Source organism: Ovis canadensis, chromosome 13 (genome assembly GCF_042477335.2).
Source record: "Ovis canadensis isolate MfBH-ARS-UI-01 breed Bighorn chromosome 13, ARS-UI_OviCan_v2, whole genome shotgun sequence".
NCBI lineage: Eukaryota > Metazoa > Chordata > Mammalia > Artiodactyla > Bovidae > Ovis > Ovis canadensis.
In genome coordinates, this window is record NC_091257.1 from 80,680,582 (window position 1) to 80,699,608 (window position 19,027).

Genomic DNA, 19,027 nt, shown 5'->3' on the forward strand with positions numbered 1-19,027 from the left:
AATGTCCTGTGGAAAAACCCAAATGAACTTTTTGGCCAACCAAGTATACTACGTCTTCTTTATCCATTCATCTGTTGGTGGATATTTAGATTGTTTCCATGTCTTGGCTACTGTGAGTAGTGCTGCTATGAACATAGGAGTGCATGTGTCTTTTTGAATTATATTTTTTCTGAATATATGCCCTGAAGTGGGATTGCTAGATCATATGGCAACTCTATTTTTAATTTATAGAGGAAGCACCATACTGTTTTCCTTAGTGGCTGCACCAATTTACATTCCCAACCACAGTCTAGGAGGGTTCCCTTTTCTTCACACCCTCTCTAGTATTTGTTATTTGTAGACTTTTTAACGATGGTCATTCTGACTAGTGTGAGGTGGTACCTCATTGTAGTTTTTATTTGCATTTCCCTAATATTTAGTGATGATGAGCATCATTTCGTGTGCCTATTGGCCATCTGTATGTCTTCTTTGCAGAAATGTTTATTTAGGTCTTCTGCCCATTTTTTGATTGGGTTTTTTTTTTTTTTAACTAGATTATATGAACTGTTTGTATGTTTTAGAGATTAAGCCCTTGTTGGTGGCATCATTTGCAAATATTTTCTCCCAGTCCATAGATTGTCTTTTTGTTTTGTTGATGGTTTCCTTTGCTGTGCAAAAGCTTATAAACTTGATTAGGTCCCATTTGTTTAGTTTTGTTTTTCTATCGCCATGGGAGACTGACCTAGGAAAACATTGGTATGATTTATGTCTGAGAATGTCTTACCTATGTTCTTTTCTAGGAATTTTACAGCGTCATTTCTTATATTTAAGTCTTTAAGCTATTTTGAGTTTATTTTTGTGTATGATGTGAGGGCATGTTCCAATTTCATTGATTTACATGTGGCTGTCCAGCTTTCCCAACACCACTTGCTGAAGAGACTGTCTTTTCCCCATTGTGTTTTCTTGCCTCCTTTGTCAAAGATTAATTGACCATATAGGTCTGTGGGTTTATTTCTGGGCTCTCTAGTCTGTTCTGTTGATCCATATGTCTTTTCTTGTGCCAATATCGTGCTGTTTTGATTACTGTAGCTTTGTGTATTGTCTGAAGTCTGGGGAGGGTTATACCTTCTGCTTTGTTCTTTTTCCTCAGGATTTAGCAATTCTGGGTCTTTCATGGTTCCATGCAAATTATAGGACTATTTATTCTAGTTCTGTGAAAAATATCACAGGTAATTTGATAGGAATTGAATTAAATCTTAAGATTAGTTTGGCTAGTATGGCCATTTTAACAATGTTCATTCTTCTAATTATGAGATGTCTTTCCATTCCTTTGAATCATCTTTTCTTTGAATCATCTCTGATTTCTTTTATTAATGTTTTATAGTTCTCAGCATATAAGTCTTTTACTTCCTTGACCAGGTTTATTCTTATTTGTTTTATTAATTTTTTTGGATGCAGATTCTAAAGGGGATTTGGTTTTTTTACTTTACTTTTCTGATATTTCATTGTTAAAGTGTAAAGAAATGCAACCAATTTCCGTATGTTTATCTTGTATTTTGCTACCTCACTGAATTGATTGATCAGTTTCAGTAGTTTTTATGAGGAGTCTTTAGGATTTTCTATATATAGTATCATGTCATCTGCATATAATGACAGTTTTATCTCTTCCCTACCAATTTGGATACATTTTATTTCTTTTTCTTGTCTGATTGCTGTGATTAGGACTTCTATTCAATATTATGTTGAGTAGAATTGGTGAGGTGGGCATCCTTGTTTGTTCCAGATTTTAGTGGGAAGGCTTTCAGCTTTTCAGCATTGAATATCATATTGGCTGTGGGTTTGTCATAAATAACCTTTATTACGTTGAGATATGTTCCCTCTATACCCACTTTCTTAAGATGTTTCTTTATCATGAATGGATGTTGAACTTTATCAAATGCTTTTTATGAATCTATGAAGATGATCATGTGAAAATTACATACATTTCTAGATGTCCATGGAGGAAAAAGGTCTAAACACCACAGGGATAACAGGAGTAACCTCTGGGGGAGGGGATTAGGACTGAGGATGAATATAAAGAGGAAATTTAGAATTACCTCTAAAGTTTACACTTTTTCGCACCGTAAGTGTATATTAATTGTATAATTCAAAATACATCACATTTTTAAAAAATGGCTAAACCAGCAAAGCAGTCCTAATTTAGCTTGAAAATGAGTTCGAAATTGAAAATGTTCCCATAGTAGGAAAAATCCATCAAACTTAGAAATGAACAAAAATGCTTAACATTTCATGAAATGTTACATAACCATCTTCTAAGATATACCCAGAGCATTAACACATGACCTGCCAGTATTAACACATGGCATGTCTGGGAATATTCCTCTCTGTGCTGAGTATCGATTAGTTTGGAGCTGATGGATCCATATGAAGCTGTGGTTGGGAGCATCTAGGGAGGGAGTGGGCCCCCCCGTGCCCATGCCCGCTCTCCCCTATCTCCAGATACTACCTGTGCCTGCAGCTGCGGGCGGACATCATCACAGGCCGCCTGCCCTGCTCCTTCGTCACGCACGCCCTGCTGGGCTCCTACGCCGTGCAGGCTGAGCTGGGTGACTATGATGCCGAGGAGCACGTGGGCAACTATGTCAGCGAGCTCCGCTTCGCCCCGAACCAGACTCGGGAGCTGGAAGAAAGGATCATGGAGCTTCACAAGACATACAGGTGAGAGGACCTCCACCCAGGCCTCCCCTGGCTCCTCGGCCTATTGGCCAGAACCTTCCTGGCTAGACCCTAGAGGCTGTGCTGTAAGAACCCCACCTGCTTCTGCTGCTAAGGTAAAGTGTGTCTGAGAGCAGATTATCTCATCAGAGGGGAATGATGGTAACTCACTATGTGACCTTAAATGACTTCTGTATGGGTGCGATAATTCCCTGTCCTTGGCCTCTGAGAATCGGTCTCTTGATCGGCCAATTGGAGATAACACAGTAATAACTATTATGTGTCCCTGGGTAAGTGTCCTGATGTCTCCATCTTGGCATAAAGGTCAAATTTACATTCTAAAGCCAGACAATCAGGTTCACCTTTTGGCTCTGCCACTTTCTAACTAGGGCATCTTGGGCTGGTTGTTTCACTTCCCCTTGCTTTAGTTTCCTCATCTGTTCAGTGGGCACTAATAAAATCTACATTATAGGGTCCTAGGGGTGCTAAATGGCATATATTAGAGACTCACTGCATGTAATTGTTGCTCTGTGATTTGAGGGGTTGAGTCATTGATTGTGCAGTGGAAGACACCTTGTTCCAGGAGTTAGAAGATAGTTAACTAGTTGGGTGATGGTGGGCTGGCTATTTAACCTATCTGCCCCATTTTCTACCTGTATTTAAAGAAATTTTTTTTCCCACTTGTATTTGTAAGGACATAGATTATCAGTGTTTCTCAACTGCTGGTATTGGGGCAAAAGAATTCACTGTGCGGGATGTTTGGCATCCCTGGACCCCAGGCCCTAAATGCCCATAACACCCCTTCAGTCTTTGTAAAAACTGAAATGTACCCCCCATTTTCAAATCCCTGCCATGAAGGTGATACCCTCTCCCTGAGGGTCCCGTGGAATTAAATGGTCCTTTTAAGCTGGAAGCACTTTGGACTGCAAGTCCAGGCTTGTTAGGGGAACCCAGTGTGATAAATGATACGAAAGTGTTAATCACTCAGTCATGTCCGACTCTTTGCAACCCCATGGACTTAGCCCGCCAGGCTCCCCTGTCCATGAGATTTTCCAGACAAGGATACAGAGTGGGTTGCCAGGCCCTCCTCCAGGGGATCTTTCCGAATCCAACCAGTGTCTTTTATGTCTCCTGTGTTGGCAAGCAGGTTCTTTACCACTAGCACCACCCAGGAAGCCCCTTAGTTGAGACATGTAAGATCTAGTTTCCAACCAGGGATTGAACTCAGGCCCCCTGCCTTGGGAGCATGGAGCCTTAGCCACTGGACCAGCCGGAAGTCCCCAGCACTTCAGCTTTAACAGCTCTTTTGACTTAAAGCAGACTGACCTCTAGTGTCTAGGCATCCAAGCAGCAGCTCCCCAAGGTAGACGGAACACAGAAAACTGAGGATACAAGACGGATGGAAAAAAGTGGTTGGGAATACAACCACGGAGCCACATTGTCTGGATTCAAATTCTGACTTTGCTACTTAATAACTGTATGCCCTTAGGCAAGTTATTCAAGCTGTCTATGCCACAGTTTCCTCATCTATCAAGTGAGAATAGTGATATCTATCTTGTAGACGTGTTATGAGGATTCACATGAGTTAATACATGTTAAGTGCTAGGACTGGTAACCAGCTCATAGTACTCAACAAATGTTAGCCGTGGCTAAGTGCAGAGCGTGCAGTTTCCTGGCAGCCAAAGCCAAGAAGGAACGTGGTGAATTACATAACTCCTTTTTTCAGAGATTAGAATGTGCACCTGTTCTTCAAGGAAGATTAAATGGCTTCTGAGAAAAATAGCTGATGTGGGTAATAATTCAGGAGCCCCTGGGTGATTATAATGATCAGTGTCAGTCACAGTGGTTTCATTGTCGTGAAGAAACAGAATTTATGGTTCACGCTTAACCCAATGGCAGAATGAGGCAAAACTCCAGACTCCCAGCTGAGCCCTTGAATGCTTCCAGGAGGGCCCTGAGGACTGGCCCTGAGCTTTGGCAAGAGATGAGAGTTCAGTGGGCTGAAGCAGGGGGCTAGGGGCACACCATCTGGCACTGAGAGCAGAGGGGAGAGACCGGGAAGGCCCAGCTGCACTGTGCTCCAGAAAATTTTCTTTCTGGAATCCCAGGTTCTGATCATAGCCACCTTCAGCTGGCGGGACTTGGGCCCAGGCCTTTCCCATGGCCATCATTGATCACTTTCTTTCCCTTAGGGGCATGACCCCAGGAGAAGCAGAAATCCACTTCCTAGAGAATGCCAAGAAGCTGTCTATGTATGGAGTGGACCTGCACCATGCTAAGGTACGGCTGGGGGCCGGGGTTCCCCGGGCCTGGGGGTGCCCCCGAGGAGCCACCAGGGCCTTCCGGAGGGCTCGGTGTGCCCGTCTTTCCTCGTTTCTCACTCCTTGACGCCCCATAACCGTTTTCTTCCCCATGACCCTCTCGATTGTCCTTATTATTCATGAGCCTGTCTGTGCTGCCACTAGACTGAGAGCGTCATGTGGGAAAGGCATGGGTCTGAACTCACTTCTGTGTCCTGAGCACACAGCGTATGATCTAGCCTAGGCACCACTAAATGTGTGCTGGGTGAATGAGTGAGTGAGCGATTGGTGGAAAGTGATGGAACAAGTGAGTGGTGAGTCAACTACAAAATGAATGAACTGATGGCGCTGTGAGGGATGCATCAGGCGACTCCCCGTGGATGCTCAAACCCTGCTCCTGAGGGCTCGTTACAGGCAAGCCCGGAGAGGGGTTGTGGGGTGGGTGGCAGGCTGTCCTCAGGCTTGGACCCAGACCGTCCTTGCACGGGCCCTCCCACACAGGACTCGGAGGGCATCGACATCATGTTAGGAGTCTGTGCCAACGGCCTGCTCATCTACCGGGACCGGCTGAGGATCAACCGCTTCGCTTGGCCCAAAATTCTCAAGATCTCCTACAAGAGGAGTAACTTCTACATCAAGATCCGGCCCGGGGAGGTGAGCCTGCCTAGGGAATCCCTTCTTCCCTGGGATCAACTAAAATGGTGGGACCCTGGCAGCTAGACCTTGGATTTTTCCTTCCTGGGACATAGATGGAGGTGCTGGGTGAGGAGAGGGCCCTCTTTTGCTGGGGCTCTCTACATAGACATTACACTTTCAGTGTGTGCCTGCATGTGCACACATACAATAGTGTACCTATAAAGACAGCCACATAGGGACTTCCCTGGTGGTCCAGTGGTTAAAACAATGCACTTCCAATGCAAGGCCCGTGGGTTCAATCCCTAGTCAGGGAAATAAGATCCCATATGCCATGTGTGGCCAAAAATTAATAATGAAAAGATAACCACATATACTTAGGTTACACAGATCAATGAATGTATGCCCATATCTGGGCTTCCCTAGTGGCTCAGTGGCTAAAAACTCACCTGCCAATGCAGGAGATGCGGGTTCAGTCCCTGGTCGGGAAGATCCTTTGAAGAAGGAAATGGCAACCCACTCCAGTGTTCTTACCTGGGAAATACCATGGACAGAGGAACCTGGTGGGGCTACAGTCCATATAGGGTCTCAAACAGTCAGACGCAACTTAGCAACTAAGATAACAGCAGCACCATGTCCATGTTCCCATGTTTTGCTTACATGTGGTGCTCGAGCGTGTACACGTATGAAGGTACACACGCATGCACATGATTATACACACATGCAAACATCCCGTGCATCACAAACTCCACTTTGTTCTACCTCTAGAATTAGGGTGAGCCCTTCTGCCTCTGGCCCCCTGTCCACTGCCCTGGCCACCACCTCTCCCCTCCACCCCTCTCCTCTCCTTCCCACTGGTCCCCCGGCCTCCACAGTCACTGTAGGCCTTTTCCCTCACAGCTGCTCAAGAGTCCCTTCCAGCAGATCAGGACAAACCCACCCCACTCCCACTCCTCACTTGAACCTTTCGAGGGCTCTCTTGGCTCTTGGACTCAAGTCCTAACTCTTCTGCCCACCTGCCTCTCGCACATGTCTCTGCCCTGCTGCCCCACGCCAGTGGCACTCCAGCCGCTTGGGGCCTCTCTGAGATCCTTAAGTAAGCAAACTCTCACCTGTCCGAGCCCTTTGCATCTGATGTTCCCTCTTCCTGAGATCCTCTGCCCCTCTTTCTCACAGAGCTTTGGTTCCTTTCCCATCCTCCAGCTCTCAGCTCCAAGATCCCCTGTGTAGAAAGTATTCCCTGATAACCCTTTCTTTCTTTCTATTTATGTACTGATTTGGCTGCACCGGGTCTTAGCTGTGGCATGTGGGATCTTTGTTCTGCACAGCAACATGTGGAAACTTTTAGTTACCACGTGTGGGATCTAGTTCCCTGACTAGGGATCAAATCTGCGCCCCCTGCGTATGGAACACAGGGTCTTGGCCACTGGACCATCAGGGAGGTCCCTGATCACCCCTTGTAAAGTAGCACCTGACCCCCGGCCTGCCCAGCCATTCTTTGTCACATCCCACACCTCTGTCCATTCCCTTTGTGCCCTTATCAGTGTCCGAGATGAGCTTGTGGACTCAGTTATTATCGATCCCCCTGCCCTCCCCCAACCCCTGAGAATCTCCTGTTTGGTCACCATGGTGTCTGCTGCTTAGCCCTGGACCTGTCACAGAGTAAGGGCTTAACCCACCTGATTGATTAAATGAATGAATAAATGATATATACATATATCATTTATATATATATTTATATAAATAAGTAACCAGGGCAGAGTCATACAGGCCTGAGAAGAGGTGCAGAAAGCCCGCACTGGTGGTGGGAATGGGCCTAGGCCCTCCTTCTGACCCGCCCTCCCTGGTTTTGCAGTACGAGCAGTTTGAGAGCACGATTGGCTTTAAGCTCCCGAATCACCGGTCAGCCAAGAGACTGTGGAAGGTCTGCATCGAGCACCACACGTTCTTCCGGTGAGCCTGCGCCCGGGCGGGGTGGGTAGCTGGGGCTGAGTTAGAGGCCATGTGAGGGGATGTGGGTCGTGTCTGTGTTCTGTCCATAGAAGGAGCCAGTAGGGACTCTAGGAAAACCCCCCTCCTCCTCCTCTTTCCCCAAGCCTCTCCCCTTCTGGACCACTTAGAGTTGTAGGAGGAGAAGGGGGAGGCAGAGGATGAGACGGTTGGATGGTATCATCAACTCAGTGGACATGAGTTTGAACAAACTCCAGAGATGGGGAAGGACAGGGAAGCCTGGCGTGCTGCTGTCTATGGAGTCACAGAGTCAGACATGACTGAGCGATTGAACAGCAAGAGTTGTGGGACGGCTGGTGGGACAGCGGGATGGAAGGCCAGCTGTGGTCCAGCCTTGGGTCTGGCATTGCAGGTCTGGTCCTCCCTCCTTACCTCCACCCTTCCACCCCTCCCCTGCAGGCTCGTGTCCCCTGAGCCCCCACCCAAAGGCTTCCTGGTGATGGGCTCCAAGTTCCGGTATAGCGGGAGGACCCAGGCACAGACGCGCCAGGCCAGCGCCCTCATCGACCGGCCCGCGCCCTTTTTTGAACGTTCCTCTAGCAAACGGTACACCATGTCCCGCAGCCTTGATGGAGGTATGCCCTGCACTGGAGGTTGGGGGACAGGGATGTGTGGAGGGTACATCACACTCGATTTGCACCAGGCCTGGAGGCCCAGGAACACTCCTGCACCCAGTGCCTCTCTGTGAGTTAGTTTAGCCTCTGGGTTCCCCTCCTGCTGGAATGTGGCACTGCCAACTCTCTGGGCTTCCCACAACTTCCCTGAGCTGTGGCCTTTTGCGGTCCCAGGTTCACCATATGGTTTTCTGGGCCCCCTTCCTAAGAAGCTGAGCTGTTCACAGCTTGTCACCATACTGGAATGGTGAGGAATGTAACTGCAGTGAGGAGCTGGTGATGTCCTACCGGAGGCAGAGTTATTCCCAATCATTTCTTTGGTTCCACTGGGCTCTGGACATCTAACCACAGGGCACTCTCCACTGCCCCCATTTCTGTTGAGTTGATAAAGGCCCTTACTGTCAATGAGAATTGCCTGTATTGAGGCCCAGAGAGGTTGTGTGATTTATCCAAGGTCACACAGCCAACAAGAGATGGATTTGTGATTTGAACCGAGGTTCTAAAGGTGTGGAATCAGGAAAGGACCTGGGACTGGAGGCAGCTCAGTTGCCCTTGTATGAAGCAGACCAGGGTTTCTCAAAATGTAGCACCAGAACCAGCTGTAAGCTTGTGAACTTGAGGAGTCTCAGACCTTGACCTGATCCTACTAAATCAACACCCCTTAGGGCCCAGGACTGTCCCAGGATATGCACACAAGTTTTTAGGAGAGATTCAGGAGCCCTATGGGGCACTGGGAGTTAAGCAGATCTGAGTTCCCCTGCTTTGGAAGCACAGAGCCTAAACCAGGGAAGTCCCCCAAAACAATAACATTCGTGAGCCAACATTGATTGAATTAGCTCACTCAGTGCTAGCCACTTCTCTTAGACACGCCTCTCAGTTGTCAGAATTAGCTACTGTTTGTGGATGAGGCAACTGAGGCCCGGAGAGGTTGTGCAGTTTACCCAAGGTCACACAGCCAAGAAGAGATGGAGCTGAGATTTGAACCCAGGCTCTAGTGCGACAGAGTCAGGAAAGGAGCTGGGGCTGGAGGCCACTCAGGCACCATCCACGTGACCTGGGAAGGCCCACTCACTCCTCGGGGCACTGGCTCCTTATCCGCAGGGTGCTGGGGCTGTTTGAGTGTCTGCTCTACTCCAGGTGTGGCTGGGCAGGTGGTGGGCTGGCTCCCGGTCCCTGCGCCTGGGAGACGACTCACACAGCTGCTGGCCATTTCTGCCCACTTCAGCAGAGTTCTCTCGCCCAGCCTCCGTCAGTGAGAACCACGATGCAGGACCAGATGGCGACAAGCGGGAGGAGGACGGCGAGTCTGGAGGGCGGCGGTCCGAGGCTGAGGAGGGGGAGGTCAAGACCCCCACCAAGATCAAGGAGCTAAAGGTACGAGAGGCTGGCTTTCTCGTTTCCTCTGACCTAGAGGGTCAAGAGGCTGATCCTGGGTCTAGGCTCAGCCTTGGCCTTCAGGTACCCCCGCTGTGGCCAAGCACCTTTGCTGTGCGGTATGCCATGGACAGGGCCTTGCCCTTGGGCCATGCTCCATCCCTGGAATTGCCAGGTGGGGGTGGCATGTGCTGCCCCTGTACCCTTCCCCTCCTTTGGCCCTGCTGTCCCAGAGGGGCACTCTGCCCCTTGGTGGACTCTGGCCTCCTCTTGCTCACTCCTGATTTGCCCCTTTGCCTCTGATCTGAGTCTGCACAGCCTTCTTCCACCCATGATGGGGTGTCCCTGCAGACCACAGGGGTGAGGTTCAAGTGTGACACCTCCTGCTGCCACCCCGGTCTCCCACCAACCTGTGCACACGCTCATGCAGGCCCACATAGCCTCAGACTCACACGCGTTCACTCATAGTTGCGTACCCCTCTCGCCCATAGGGTTATGCACCCAGACGTGCAGACAGCCTGCATGCACACACAGGCACGTGCGCACACGGGTGTAGTGTGTTTCCATCACGCACCTCGGGGACACAGGCTCCTTAACACACACTGCCTGCAAGAAGCGTGACTTCCCAGAACCCCTATGTCCCATCGGCTGAGTGCGACTGCCCGCTTTGCCTCTGGTCCTCCCACCCCCCTTCTTCGCCTTCTTGGGCTCCCTGCTTCCTGCACCTTCTGACGATCTCACTGCCCTGCTGGCGGCCCAGCCAGCATCCCACAGTGCTCCGGGCTACCTGCTAGACCAGGGCGGTCGCGGTTGTCTCTAAGCCATTTGCTCTACTGATCCTGCTGGTTCCTTTTCCTCCTCCCATGTCCCGCTAGCCGGAGCAGGAAACCACGCCGAGACACAAGCAGGAGGTACTGCGCAGGGGCTGCCTGTCCCCACCCACCCAGCCATTCATCATTGGCCACCGCCGTCCATCCCAGGCTCATATCCCGGCTCACATCTCAGCTTCTTGTCCGCTCCTGGCCATCTCTCTCTATCACCCGAGGCCACCCACCATCACTCCCTCCCTGTCTTAAGCTCATGGATAGACTCCACGCCCCCACCCACCAACCAGCCATGCTCCCCTCTCTCCCTACCCCTCCCTCCCCCAGCTTCATGCTCTGCCTCTCTACCCCATGCTTGCTTCCCACCTGCTGACCATCCCCACTGTGTCGCCACCCCCATTCTTGTGATCCATGATTCCATGATTTTATTGAGCTCATCTCCACCCCTATTTCCCTCACCCCCTGTCCCAAACCCTTCCTTAGACTCCGCTTCCTCCACCACTGTCTCGTCATGCCTCCACCTCATCAGTGTCTATGGCATCCCACCCCAAAATGCTTTTTGTATCTATTGGCAACCGGATGTGGGGGGTGGGGTATGGGGGGGTGGAGCCTCAGAGCACATCTGTCTTCTCAGACCCCTGGCGCTCCTCCTGTCACCCTGGTGGGACCCTCCCTGCTCCAGCTCCACCAGGAAAGCTCCCCCCCCCCCCTCCTCCCCTTCTCTTCCTCCTCCCATTTTTTGATTCTCTCAACTTACTCCTCCTGTGTTAACCATGTCTCCTTTCTTTCACATAGTCTCCAACTCTCCCTTTGAAACTTAACTGCCAGAGAAGTGGGTCTGTTCTTGGGCTGCTGAGGGAAAGGCCAGAGGCTGGAGCATCAGAAGGGTCTGGCTTTTGGGGTCCCGAGATCTGGGTTTCAGCCCCAGTTCTGCCACTGACTCTTTGAGAGTCTTGGGAAAGTTGTCTCAGGCCCCAGCCCCCTGTCTGCACAGCAGGGCATTCAGATTAGGTTTCCCCCAGGCCCTTAGCCTTCGGGGATCCACCGCTCCCTCCAGCCTGGGGGAGCACCACGTGCGCACAGGGCCAGGGCAGCTGCTTCTGGATGGAAGGTCACCAGCCACGTCTTGGGTTCATGGCAGCCCGAGCCTGGCATCCTGTGCATGCTCTCTCAGATTTGATTGCTCAGACAGATGTCGTCCTGGGGCAGCTTTGCTCAGGAAGGGGTGCAGGAGGTACAGACAGATGTCTGGAGGGGAAGCAGAGCCTCCGTGGCATTGGTTTCCTTCCTGAAGTGACTTCAGAGTCAGTCCTAGTGGATCCTTGGATGTCAGACATAAGCCCAGGGCAAGCGTCTAGCCTTGTCCAAGGGCGAACTTGCCTCCCAGGCAGTTGTTCCAGAACCGATGATGCAACTTTATCATGAGCTGAGATTGTCTGTTTCTTGTCCTGAATCCTCAAACAGCTTTGCAGATAAGGGTCCATGGGCTTCCAGCCCACCTGCCCTGCCTCCAGAAGTGGGCAGACCACTTCCAGCTTCTCTGCAAAGGCTGGTCCTTACTTGAACTCAGGGAAGATTACTGCCTCATGCTGTACTGGCCAGAGCTCTGACCTGACAGTTTAATAAGGACACACCTCTGACTCCAGCTATACCAGGCTCGGTTCCTGTGCCCAGCCTTGGGACTTACCTCCCTTCTTCCTGGTTTCTAATGGTAGTCTTCCTGAACACCTCACAGAGCCCTGGTTTCTCCATCTGGCTGTGTCTCACGCTGTCTGCTCTTGAGGAGTGGGTGCCCACAAGGTATCTGGGAGATCCTGGGTGGTCAGGGAAGGTAGTAGCTCACAGCAGAGAATGCTGAACGTCATCTCTCCCCAGTCCCTGGCTTGGAAGCAGGATGCTTTTTCCTGGATGTCCTTGGCTTTAGAAGGGTCCTACAGGGCCTGAGCAGTGACACACACTGGGCTAAGAGGGGCCTAGACTGAGAATCCTGCTTAAACACAGTGGTCCAAGGCTTGGCCAGCAGTGGGGACCAGGATCCAGGGAATGACCAGAGCAGCCCAGTGAACAGAGTTGGTGAATTCTCACTGTGGCTTTAGTAGCCAGAGGAAAGGCGCACCTTATGAAACTAAACGGAACTTTACCCAGACCCATGGGATTTGAGTTGACTTAGGTGCTCTGAGGCCAGGAGCCAGTCCAGGGAGAAGAAAAGGTGGTACTTGGCCAGACGTCTCCTCTTCTTGATCTTGAGTGCTTTTTGTCCTTCTGTCTGATCCTGAGTGCTCTTTGCTCTTCTGTTTAAAATCTTGGGTGGTTTGTGCACCTGCTGGGGCTTATCATCCTTGCTCTGCTTGGCTATGGAGTGCTGTAAGGGTAAGGCGGGGCCATGGATGGGACCGACTTTGCTGATGGAGGGCGGTGATGGGGACCATTACCATCTTCACCATCTTCACCCACGCCTTGCGTCCTCCTCTTGGAGCTGTTTCTCTGACAGCTGACTGTCCTCTCCGTGCACCCCTAGTTCTTAGACAAGCCAGAGGACGTCTTGCTGAAGCACCAGGCCAGCATCAATGAGCTGAAAAGGACCTTGAAGGAACCCAACAGCAAACTGATCCACCGGGATCGAGACTGGGAGCGGGAACGCCGTCTGCCCTCCTCGCCCGCCTCCCCCTCCCCCAAGGGCACTCCTGAGAAGGTCAATGAGGTAGGTCTCACCCTGAGCCCCTCAACTGGTGGGGAAGGTTGCCATGTCCTGACTTATCACTCCCCTCCACACCCCACTGCTGCATAAGGTGGTGATGGGAATGGGACAGCGGGTTAAGCCAAGGAAGACAAATTTACTCTGTCTTGGACTCTTGGGCCTCAGGGACCACCTTGAAATGTTCTAAAGACTCACCGTAGCTGGGAGTATTTCCCTTCCATCAGCCAGAATATAATGGGGAAGGGGTGCTGGTTAGAAATGCAGGTTCTGGGGCCCCACATCGGACCTACTGAATCAGAATATTTGGTGTTAGAACCCTGGAATCAGCATTTTAAACAAGGAGATCCTCACACATATCCTAAGTTTTAAGAATCCTGGTTGCTCTGTCCAGTAACTGCACCTTTTTAAGCCTGTGGTGAAAACACGGCTAGGTGGTGGGGGCAGTGTTCCTTCCTGGGAGGATCCTCAGAGCCCACCAGAGGGGACCAGGTCCTCTAGGAAAGTCAGAGCTGTTCCTGATGCTCCAGGAAAAGGTCCCACTTGACCCGCCTGTCAAAGTGGAAAGCACGGGGTGTTTTTTCAATGAGAAAAGAGAAAGGTAGGCTCTTGAGAATTCCTGTATTTATAATCCCAAACCGTTATTTTTAGCACTGCTACATCTGGGCACTCTTTCCCCCTGTTGACATGCAGGTGTTTTCCCTCTAGTGCTGCTGCTCACTGATCTCAAACCCATCTGAGGTCTAGACTTAGAGTGCCTGGGTTTATTCAGTGGCTCTGCTGCCTGCTAGCTGGCTGACTCTGGGCTTGCTACTTAACCTCTCTGAACCTGCGTTAAGTAGAGATAATAAAAGTCCCTAGTTCCTAGGACAGTTGTGAGCAGCCAATGAGACAAAGCAGGGAGGGATCGGCTTGCAGGAGAGGACCTAGATGCTCAGTGTGAGTTACTTCTTTCATCTGGAGAACCTTGGGACAGAAAGTTAATTTCAAATCAGAATCCTTTCGAAAGACCCTGGAAACCTACTTGGTCCAAGGTCATCATTTTACACACGGGGCACAGAAAATCAGAAAGGGGAAGGCCTTGGACTTAATCAGTGTCATAGCTGCTAGAAGAGGAGCCGGAATCTGATTTTCTTGTGACCCAGGCCATTGCATTCGCTATTAAATCACAGCTGCCTGGGAGCAAGACCAAATCACATGAAGACCAGGACAGAGTCAGTTGTGTGTGTGCTGCCCTTTAATGGTTTGAAAGTCGGTGATGCAGCTGTGATCTAATAAGCGAGCCTTTGATTGAATCAGTACTCCCGTGGCCTTGACACGCGGGGTGACGGAGGGCCTCATCCAGTGAGGCTGCTGTAGGAGCCCCCTGGCTGGTGATTCACAAAGTCACGGATACTCTGGAGGCCTTTAGGTCTGGAGGAGGGTGCCTGTCTTCACCCCCTGAGCGCTTCTGTGGTCCCCACCGGCACCATCAAGGATGCTGCAGACCCTGCATGGGGCTCTGGGGCTGATCTGGTGATCCGGTTACACGCCCCTCTCCTAACTTCCCTGAGAGACTCTTGTCCCTGGTGGCCTCTGTTCAGTCCTGAAGTGGGTGAAGTGGATGCACAGCCTTCTGAAAGGTCGGACTCCAGCTGAGAAGGGAAGGCTGAGGCCAGAACAGGGCTCTGGAGAGTTGAGGTGCCTCTGAGGGGGTGGGTGCCCCACCTGCTGGTGACAGCTGGAACTGCTAGAAGGTGCATCTTACTAGAAGGTGGAGTCTGTTCTACCTCCCACCGCCCCGCCGCCCCTGTAAGAAGCATAGTGCCTTGTCTGGTCCAGGAGCTAACCTTGGAGCGATGGACAATTTAACTGGCTTACAGCTCTCACTGGCATTTAGAGGCCCTTGGAAATTTGGGAAATGGGAGGAGCTGTAGCCCAGGACTGGACTGGGTCCTTGGGCCGGTGACATCACCTCTCTGAGTCTCACTGCCTAGTCAGACCATCTAAAAGGGCACCAAAATTGCCACTCCACAGCATTGCTGGGAAGTTTGAATGAAATAATGGATATAAAGTGAAAGTTGCTCAGTCATGTCCAACTGTTTGCGACCCCATGGACTGTCCATGGAATTCTCCAGGCCAGAATACTAGAGTGGGTAGCCTTTTCCTTCTCCAGAGGATCTTCCCAACCCAGGGACTGAACCCAGGTCTCCTGCATTGCAGGCGGATTTTTTACCAGCTGAGCCACAGGGAAGCCCTAATGGATATGAAAAAGCACTTTATAAACTGGAAAGTGCTGGACAGTCATGGGGCCATTGGCTGACAGTAACTAGGATCCCTGGTCCAGACGTGGGCTTTCTGGGTCTATCCTGCAGGTGTCACTCAGAGTTCCTAGTAGCTTCTCATGTACTTTGGGGCCCCCATCTGGGCCAGTGGTAAAGTGGTAGGAACTTAAACCAAAATGGGGACCCCATACTATAGAGTTCCCACCTGCCAAAGCCAGGTTTTTGTTCCAAAGATAACTTTAAAAAAAAAAGCTTTCTGTTTTGTATTACAGTATAGCCAATTAACAGTGTTGTGATAACTTAAGGTGAACAGTGAAGGGACTCAGCCATACATATACATCTATCCATTCTTCCCCCAAACTCCCCTCCCATTCAGACTGCCACAAAACATGGAGCAGAGTTCCATGTGCTATAGAGTAAGTTCCAAAGATAATTTTTTTTTAAAGGGGCTGAAACCCAGACTGCAGGATTGAACCATTGCCTCCACCAAAGATACCCAGGGAAGACTTGGACTCAGAGTCCGAGTAACAGGACTCCAGACCTCTTGGATGAGAGTGGCAGGTGATGAGGAAAGGCCCGAGGTCTGGTGCTGGCTGGCAGCTGACCATGGGCCTCCCTCCCTTGAATGGCTCCAAGGGATGGTTCCTTTCCATCTCACCCCGCAGTCCCCACATGGCTCCTTCCTGACCTAAGGATGCAGGGTTTACAAAGCTGGGCTATTCACGGACTCTGTGTGTGTGTCTCTCCTGCTTTTTCTCTCTCCCTCTCTGTCTCTCCTTCCCTTCCTCCCTCTTTCCCTCTCCTCCGGCCCTGGGCCTCCCCTGCAGTCCCAGAGGACCCCGGACACCTCTCAGCAGGACTTGGCACCTGAGCCTGGGACGGCCATAGGCTTGGAAGTGTTCACTCAGAAAAGCCTCGCAGCGTCGCCTGAGGTTACTGTCATCACCTCCCTGCCCACCCAGAACCACCTTCATGGTCTTAAGAAAGCCCTTTCTCTGGGTTGAGGGGGTTGGACCAGGGTCTGTCCTGCAGGTGGGAACAGTGGGTACCCCATGTTATCCACATGCTGTGACAAGTTAGTGTCCCCCTTCCCAGGGATCCATAAAGGGCCAGCCCATCCCTCATCGTGGTTTCTCAGGAAGGACAGGACTGAAAGCATTCAAGGGAGACAGAATAGTCTGAGTCCCCTTTGGCTTAAAAAGGGCAGGCAGAAATGACCTCTCCAGCCCCACTGAGGCAGGTGACCTGGAGGCAGACTCTGACTGCTAGGCTTGGGATCAGGGGTTGTGGCACCTAACTGCTTTTGCCCTGAGGTCTTGTCTCTGCTCAGAGGCCTGAGTGAAGTCTAGCAGTGGCTTGTTAGTCATCCATCCCCTGCCTCCACCTACTCTAAACTCCACTTGGAGCTTGGGTCTGTCAGGGTCTCCAGGCAGGAAGAAGTGAGTGTCTTTCTCCAGAGAGCATCCTTGGGGTTGTAGGGATGTTGTTGAGGCAAGTATTCTAAACTAGGAGGGCATTACTTCTGTGCTCAGGACGACAGCAGGCCAAGAGCTCTCAGAACTTCCTGTGCCCCTGCCTGGAAGCCAGACAGAATCCAGGTCCAGGGCAGAGGGGTTGCGTCATCCCTCTCTACTAGAACTTCGTAAACTGACAGGGTTGGAAAGGATGACCAACTGATCATCTGGGCAAAACTTCCTTCTCCCCGATAGCCAACCCTTCTCTGTTGGCAGAATGTGTGTGGGTGCATGTAGTATTCTATACTCCCAGAGGAAAATTTTGTAGCTGCTAGAAATGTCCTGGAGCCGTAAAAGAGATGTGAGTCAGCTGCATAAATGGTAAAACATAACTCACAGTTCCACTCAAATTTTCCTCAATGTAAACGTAAAAACAAACCCAGGAACACTCGAGAGAAGTTGGACAGGAATCAACAGCATCCCAAGGTTAGGGAAGCAGTCATGTCTTGGAACACAGAGATGTGAGTGGACCCAAGCCCTAACGCCCTTGTTTGAGGCACAGCATGCATCCTTCACCAGCATCCCCAAAATGTCTGTCCAGCCTCTTCTACAAGGCGAGGCTCTCGCCATTCTTAACAGCATCCCATTTTGTCTTCAGTCATCCTTTGGCAAGTTTACATATTGAATTATAACCTGCCCTTCCGAGTCACCTGCCCACGAGCTGCTCTGCCCCCTGGCACCTGTAGATTGGTTTGCATCCTCCTCCAGGAGGACCCTTCAGAGTTGAGCATCCCTTTTACACCCCCAATTCCCACTTTATTCAGCAGCTTCTACTTTGGTTTCTAGAGGGTTCCTTGTCCTGGACCCCTGCTTGGGGCGGGGGCATTTCTTGTAAAGAGCAGGGCCCAAAATGTGACCTAGAGCTCCAGGTGGACCCTGAAGGGCCTGGAGTCAGCAGAATCCTGGCTGGAGATTTTCTTCCGGTGGGCTTTTGTGGAAACATAACTGCCCTGGCTCCCAGCTCCCAGCTCCCTGCTTCTGTCTCGGGGCCAGTCTTGTTGCAGTGGCCCCAACTGACAGCAGGGGGCGCTCTGAGCAGGCACTAAAGGTCCCCTGGCTCAGTGAAAAAGAATGGCTAGGGAGGCTATCCGGTGAATCCGGTCAGAGGGCCAAAGCTTTCCTCTTTTTGTGCAGTCTTTTTTTCTCTTCAGGATTTTTACTTGTTAGAAACAGAGTTTTCTCTTCCCTCTGGGAGCCTCAGTTTCCCCTTCTGAAATAAGGGTAACAGGACCTGCCTGGCAGGTCTCCAGCTGACATTGCCTGGCACATAGTAACTAAATATAAGGGCGTGTTTCCCTTTTTCTTCCTGCAGAACCTTTCTGTTCTGTGCTAGCTCCCACCCCATTCAACCTAGTTCCTAAGCTTCTGGTTTCTAGAAACTAGTTTCCAGTTAGACTTGGGGCAGGGATGCTCCAGAAGGGGTCTCATGGACTATCTTTGGCTATCATTGATTGCCAAGCTGTTGATGTCAGTACAAGCTGAAATGGGAGCAGCTAAAGCTGCCTGCTTCCCAAATACAGAAAGGAGGCTTTGTAGGCTCTCAAAGTTCTTCCCTCTGGGATGGTTCAAGTGCTGGTGTCCTGAAAGCTTAACAACCTGAAGGAAAATCTCAGAAACCGATGCAGACTTTCTCTGGACCCTCCCGCTTCCTTGTCTCTCTCTTTCCTGTTGACATTCTTTTCATGAAGTTTGATTCCCTGAAAGTCATGGAGATTTTGCTAAAGTGGATCTGGGGAGTGGAGGTCAGAGGTTGACCATGCTCCCTTGATCCTTCAGAATGCTTCAGATCTTCTAGGGTCTGACAGACTCCTCACCAAATGCTCACCTGCATCAGAGCCCAAGCTCCTGGAAACTTGCCCCCTTCTGTTGTTGGGAGCAACTTTCATCACATCTTACCATTGAGCTCTTCGTAGGATGTGGAGTCAGAGACTGGGTTCTAGGCCTGCCTTTATTGCTGGCTTACTCTTTGACGCAGATTACCATCTGAGCTACCAGGAAAGTCATTTCTAAGAATAGGCCTTGGTATTTGTTTTTTGGGGAATGAACCCCACAGAATTCAAACTGTTTAAACCATTATGGTGACTGGTACTGACCTCTAGATCTGG

General features: G+C 50.5%; 1 protein-coding gene across 16 annotated transcripts in view; it reads left to right on the forward strand.

The window, feature by feature from the left end:
* The window catches only part of EPB41L1 (erythrocyte membrane protein band 4.1 like 1), a 133,420-nt gene that overhangs the window by 88,170 nt on the left and 26,223 nt on the right, over nucleotides 1-19,027 (forward strand). For 10 of the 16 annotated variants that reach the window (XM_069548480.1, XM_069548470.1, XM_069548479.1 and 7 more), the window contains 7 exons: nucleotides 2,479-2,697; nucleotides 4,887-4,974; nucleotides 5,496-5,648; nucleotides 7,483-7,580; nucleotides 8,037-8,212; nucleotides 9,477-9,625; nucleotides 12,968-13,150. In XM_069548480.1, the coding sequence (XP_069404581.1) occupies nucleotides 2,479-2,697; nucleotides 4,887-4,974; nucleotides 5,496-5,648; nucleotides 7,483-7,580; nucleotides 8,037-8,212; nucleotides 9,477-9,625; nucleotides 12,968-13,150 (1,066 nt within the window). Of the gene's footprint in view, nucleotides 1-2,478; nucleotides 2,698-4,886; nucleotides 4,975-5,495; nucleotides 5,649-7,482; nucleotides 7,581-8,036; nucleotides 8,213-9,476; nucleotides 9,626-12,967; nucleotides 13,151-16,235; nucleotides 16,341-19,027 lie in introns of all 16 variants that reach the window. The other 6 variants (XM_069548481.1, XM_069548475.1, XM_069548467.1 and 3 more) reach the window with 3 other exon arrangements.